At 42.3% G+C, this 6000-nt stretch overlaps 1 protein-coding gene across 2 annotated transcripts in view; it reads right to left on the bottom strand.

The window, feature by feature from the left end:
* Positions 1 to 378: 378 nt before the first annotated feature.
* esrrga (estrogen-related receptor gamma a) overlaps positions 379 to 6000 on the bottom strand; it is a 71504-nt gene continuing 65882 nt past the window's right edge. For both annotated transcript variants that reach the window (XM_070827859.1, XM_070827867.1), the window contains 3 exons: positions 5864 to 5970; positions 5605 to 5767; positions 379 to 640 (listed from right to left, as the gene is read on the bottom strand). In XM_070827859.1, the coding sequence (XP_070683960.1) occupies positions 396 to 640; positions 5605 to 5767; positions 5864 to 5970 (515 nt within the window). In that variant the 3' untranslated portion in view covers positions 379 to 395. The remainder of the gene's footprint in view (positions 641 to 5604; positions 5768 to 5863; positions 5971 to 6000) is intronic.

The raw sequence follows: 6000 nt of genomic DNA, 5'->3' as shown, positions 1-6000 counted from the left end.
ACCGTGGTAACTGTTGAGTGATTGTTAATAGTTTTAAAAGGAAATTTTATCTTCCCTTGGTAACAGGGGGGTCGTATCAGTCTGTCAGCATCTTCCCCAAAACAAAGGGTCGAGTGAGCGCCCTGTTGTCAAAGACAGTCGAGGTTTCGGGGTTCAGGTAAGAGGTTTAGGTAACTTGTTTATTCATAGGAGGGGAGGGCGTGTCAGCAGACGTACTTCAGGGACGTTATTTGGTGTGTCTGTGTGTGTGTGTGTGTGTGCGTGTGCGTGTGTGAGTGTGTGTGTGCGTATGTGTGCGTGTAAAAGAGCAAGAGGTCATTCAAAGTGAGAGTTTGAGTTGAAGCTCAGGTGATTCAGACTGGTGTCTAGCTGTCCTTCCGTCTATTCTGCCGTCCTCAGACCTTGGCTTCCAGCAGCTCCAGGAAGAGTTTGTGCATTGGGACTTTGCCGTCCTGCTTGATGCTGTAGAAGTGTTGCACGGCCTTGGTGGAGGTCTGGCGGAGCAGGGGGAGAGTCATGAGCAGCTTGCCCGCCCGGCGGGGATCCTCCTGGTGTTGGGAGGCCTCGTAGTCCTGCAGGGCCTCGTGGAGCACATCCTGGAGCTTCTGCACGGCATCCACATCTTCAATGTGCATGGAGTCTGGAGAGGGAAGGGAAAAAATGCATGACTGGAATTCAAATGTGAACAAAAAGATATGTTCTCATGTTTGGCTAAATTTGGACATGAAATGTATATTAGTTATATACTTTATGACTTGATTTATCTGTTAGTATTAATAGTAGTAATGCTAATGGACGATGCATCTGCATAAATGAAAAACTGTATTAAGCTAAAACAGGCACAGCTGCCTACTGTGCAGTGCCTGCCTTTCAAGCAATGAAGACAGGCAACAGTGGAGAAAGCTCCTACAACTCTCTCAGATAATGTTTACAACAGTCTGTGTCAGTGCCTGAGCCCCCAAAGGAAGAGGTGATGCCTGCATGCTGCTGAAATTCTTTACAGCGTAGTGAAATGTGATTTGATACTTCTCTATACATTTGCATTTGAACACAAACCAGTGAAAAACGTCAGTGTTTCATACTGCAGACCGAAGGGGAGACTTTTGCAAAACGTTCTGCACTTTAAAAGTATGATTATGAATGTGGTAAAATTCAACACTCTTCACTCTGTTGCTCTGTAATGTAAATTCAAAACCTACACTGTCTAGCTGACACTAAATCCAGGAATGAGGCTTTTAATGCAGGGCTGTTCCCTTCGCTGACTTTAAAGTGTGGATCTGTGGGTGTGATGAATGGACAGACAAAGACAGTGGGCGGAGAAAAAAGAAATAGACTTGTAGAATGATGGAGAGATGCAGCAGCACCTGAGTCTGAGTGTGTGTATGTGTGTGTGTGTGTGTGTGTGTGTGTGCGCGCAGAAGCATATGGCTCCACGAATCTGTAATCTCTCTCTGAGCTGGCATGTGAGGTGTGTTTCAGCGTATGTGGCAGCGAAGGCTGAGAATGTCCCTCAATGATAATGCTCCATATTGCCCCTTAGGGAGGTAAAGTCTTAATGTGAGCTGGCCTTTAGCTCCCAACCTCCGATCAATGTCTCCGATCAATGACTACATGCATGTTAAATAATAATCACAAGGCAACTATTGATAGGCTACCACACCCCAACACACACACTTTAACTCACACACAAACTAGATCTGTAGAGGGGACCTACATCCTCTCAAAAACACTGTGTGTGTCTCTGAGTAGAACAAACGATGTGCCAGTCTACAACCCTAGTGGGCAGCTTTTGTTATGAGCCTTTATCACATTTTAGTGTATTCACTATCTCTTTAGGGCACCTATGTGTGAATAATACACAGTTTAGACTCCAGAGAATTTGAGACTTCAGTGGGAATGTTGCGATGTGTGCATGTACGTCTGTGTGTGTTTGTTCAATGTGATAGCTTGATTCAATTAAAGCGTTTCATATGTGATCCCATCTTTTTGTGAAGGGTCACTGCTTGTTTGCTAGAGCAGCACTGGCTCTGTAAACGTAGCATGCTGACTTGCGATGCATCCAATACTTCTCACAGCAGACTTCTTTCGCGTGCTCACACCATCCACGTGCATTGAATACAAGCACACGTGTCGAAGAAAGTATGAACTTACACTAAAAGTAAATTCCACATGAAATGTGGCCGCACACACAAAGATGTGCACACTTACACAAACACAATCAAATACACAGTGTTGGATCTATAGGGTGTAATGCATGTATCAGTATGCAGGACCAGACCAGTCAGTGGGCTGGATTCTACAGCGATCAATAGAAAAGTCAGCTTGTATCGGTTGTCAAATTTTTTTTTACTTTTTCCCCGTTAAAACAAGAGTGGGTGGTCAGCTTTGGCCTGATTTTGCTGCTTGATGAGAACGTTGTATGCGGGAGGGAGGAATGTTCATTACATTTGTGTTCATATAAAAACAACATAATATGTAATCTACATATATCATAACTTCTTCTGCTTGTTAAATGAAAACATATCATAAACTTTGCAGAGTATATTTTGTTAAGTGACAAATATATAATAAACATGAGCTAAATGTACAAAAGAATAAATATCTCTGGTGGTCACATTTCCTTTGTCCTCTTTATTCTTGGATTATGCAGTAAGTGTTTACCTGATGTACAGACTATGATATCCATACGTTTGAATGAAGTTTAATGAGTTTCACATTACTTTTGATTAATACTGTGTGTTAAGAATTTAAGCTGGCATGACTGCTGCCTGTGCTGTGACCCGCAGTACACTCACAAGTAAAACAGCAGACGTTAATGAGCACCAGCACAAAAGGCTGTTAAAACACACATGTTGACATGGAGCTAACAATGTGCACACACACACACACACACACACACACACACACACGTGCCTCCTGTTTCCCATGGCTAGTTTAGCCGTCTTTACATGTGGGGCACGTTTGCTAACATTTCTTAAGGCTGGGCTTCATTAATGCAGACGATTAGCATCCTGTGAATTAATTAGTGTCAGTGCCCTTCAAAATGCTAATGCTAGCATTCTGTTGTCTTAAAGAGCAGTTAGAGAATCTGGACAATGATGCAAAGCTCTTCTTATTTGGGCATCAGCTGTTTCAATTTCAATCAGTTAAAAGAAAAACTATTTCAAATGTGAGTTTTCTTAACATTGAGGTAAACTTTTGATGGATAGTTACTCTCTGGATTAATCTGGATAGTCTTTTCATTGAGTATGTCGAAGTGGCACAGAGATGTCAGCTTCAGAGAGACCAACATACACTTTACAACTACAGAATAAACATAAATATGTATTTTAGTTTGAAATTCAGACAATTAGTCATCTACCTATCTAGCACTTCATCTGTCTTTAGCTTGACAGTAACAAAACAGATAAGACAATGAAGGTACATTAGGTCTGATATTAGGGGTGTCGCTGACAGTCTTGCTTTTTGTTGCATGATTGTCAAATTATGTTTTCTTTTTTCTGCTCATTGATCCAAACTCTTATTTGGAATATTGGCTGCAATTTGTCCAAACCAGACAAAAGATTTGAGAAGGTCAGGTCACACAGTGACACCTGGAGTGCTAGTAGGTGTGGCGCTCTCCGTGGTCCTGAAACACAGCTCAGTCGACAGACAGACAGAACACGTCACTTAGTTCTTTCCATTTTCTTAGCATGCTTGCTTTTCGCTGTCGAAAAGAAGTAGAACTTTTGGCCCTAATTCTACTACCCCCCACAAACAGTACTTTCTTGCCACTAGAGCCTATTGAATTGACAGAAAAATGCAGTATGAACAGCTTCTCCCTGCCTGATTTAGCCTGATTATTGTGAATGCTCTGATTAATAAATGGCAATAAATAACACACTGTTTGTTGATAGCGAGCACCGAGGCGTTGTCCAGGGTGCTCCAGGTACTTGGGATTTTGAATGCGTTCTGTGACTCTTCTCTCCCCCTGACCCACGGGAGCAGCACCTCGTGTTCCTCATTTACAAATTAAGCACCTTTTTTTTTAAACACCAGGAATCGTGAGCTAAAAAGATTCAAACCTACTCTGATGGTCCTGCTAAACTGGATTGTGCAATTCAGTCTACCACGGTGATGCATTCACACACACTAAGGACTATTTGAAAGCTCAGGAGTTATTTTCAAATTTTAATAAAAAGTGTTCATTAAAATCACTAAACATTCTTTGGTTCCAGCTCTTTTTCATGTTTTATATCTATGTAAAATAAATATGTTTGGTTTTTGAATGCACAAAACAAGCTGTTTCTAATTGGCAGATTAGTCGATAAAGAAAATAATTGTTAGTTGGCCTGATTGGTTCAACACACAGTGACAACAATATTCAACATTATAAGCTTCACACTGATGTTTTGAATTGCAACAGACTGTGGGTGTACCTGATATATCTGGCTGCATTATTACTTTTCACTTTGATTGTGACTTTGGACATTTCATTTATGTTTTTGAACTCTGATACACCGACGTTTAAACTACCGGCAGAACCAGCCAGGTTTCTCAACTTTCAGTCAGCAACATTTATAGACCCACACGCACGCACACACACACACACACACACACACACACACACACACACACACACACACACTCACACAGGGAGAGCTAAGAGATCAATTGTCACATATAGCCCACAGGAAAACAACATGTCAATATTTTCTGCATGTGCATGACAGTATGTACTGTATGCGTGTCTGCAAACATTTTTCATTAGCACACATTTAGGTGCACAGTAATCTTATGTGTTTGATAGTGTTTGTGTATGTGTCAGAGAGATGAAATCGGCGTATTTGAGAAAAAGAGTGGGAGTGTATTTGTGTGTGTGAATGTGTTGGTCTATGTGCGTGAGTGTTGATGGTGGAAGAATCAGAACAAAAGGTCCGTCCCTCCCTATTCAAAGCTCACCCCTTGCATTCTCCCATTTAAACACATTGTATTGACAGCTCCCCCCTTGTAATTAAAGAGTACTGAAGAGCTGGCCGGCTTCCAAGACAAAGTTCAAAAGACGGGTCATGGGAGGGAGAAGGCGTGTGTGTGTGTGTGTGATAGAGTGCGTGTGTGCGCGCGTGTGTGTGTTTGTGTCAGTCAGCTGTCGATGGAGCTGGACACATCAGAGAGGGGGCTTTATCGACAGACTTTGGGCTCTAATGATTTCACCTTATTTAACAGGCATCTGAAGAGACGACTATGCTAATTGTAAAAGGGATCGCCACTTTGTGTGGGGACGGGCTTCAGGTTGAAGACGTGTATGTGTGTGTTTGTGTGGTGACTATGTGCGTGTATGGGTGTGTAAAATAACTGTAGGCGTGTGTGACTATTGATGAGACAACTATGTGTGAAAGTGGAAGGTTTGACAAGTGCAAAAAATGTCTGTGTGTGAAAGTTACAATTATGTGTGTGTTTGTGTGTGTGTGTGTTTATACACACTGAAATCAGTCCTTTGATGGTTCAGTTTAAATGAGTCTCGTGGGACTGGGGATTCCTGGGGTTAACTCTTTCTCCACCAGTCATGTGCTCACAAACACAGACAGACACACAAACATCAGCTGAGAGTGAAGAATTTCCAACCTGAGTTAGCCAAAGCTATGGCCTTGAGAGTGACGAATTCCTCCTTCTCTAGCTTCATAGCCTTGTATTTCTTAACCAGCTGAAGGATGGCATTGTTCAGGTCCAGAAGTCCAGCTAGCTTCGACTGGTCCTCATCCATTATGTAGTCCTCGGCATACACCAACTAAGAGAAACGCAGAGAGGTGGAGAAGTTGCAAACACATGTGTATATGTATATGTCAGCAGAGCAGAGAACAAACACAAAGCCAAAGACACTAACCTTGTCTTCAAAGGACAGTGAACGGTACACAACACGAAGGATCAAGATCTCCATCCATGCACTCTGCAGCAGGCTCATCTGGTCTGCCAAAGACAGCGTAGAGAAACCTGGGGAAGATTGACAAAGGGAAGAAAAGC

This window comes from Pempheris klunzingeri, chromosome 1 (genome assembly GCF_042242105.1).
Source record: "Pempheris klunzingeri isolate RE-2024b chromosome 1, fPemKlu1.hap1, whole genome shotgun sequence".
In the NCBI taxonomy this organism is placed as follows: Eukaryota; Metazoa; Chordata; class Actinopteri; order Acropomatiformes; family Pempheridae; genus Pempheris; species Pempheris klunzingeri.
The sequence above is the reverse complement of the archived record's forward strand: the minus strand, read 5'-3'. Positions and strand labels throughout refer to the sequence as shown.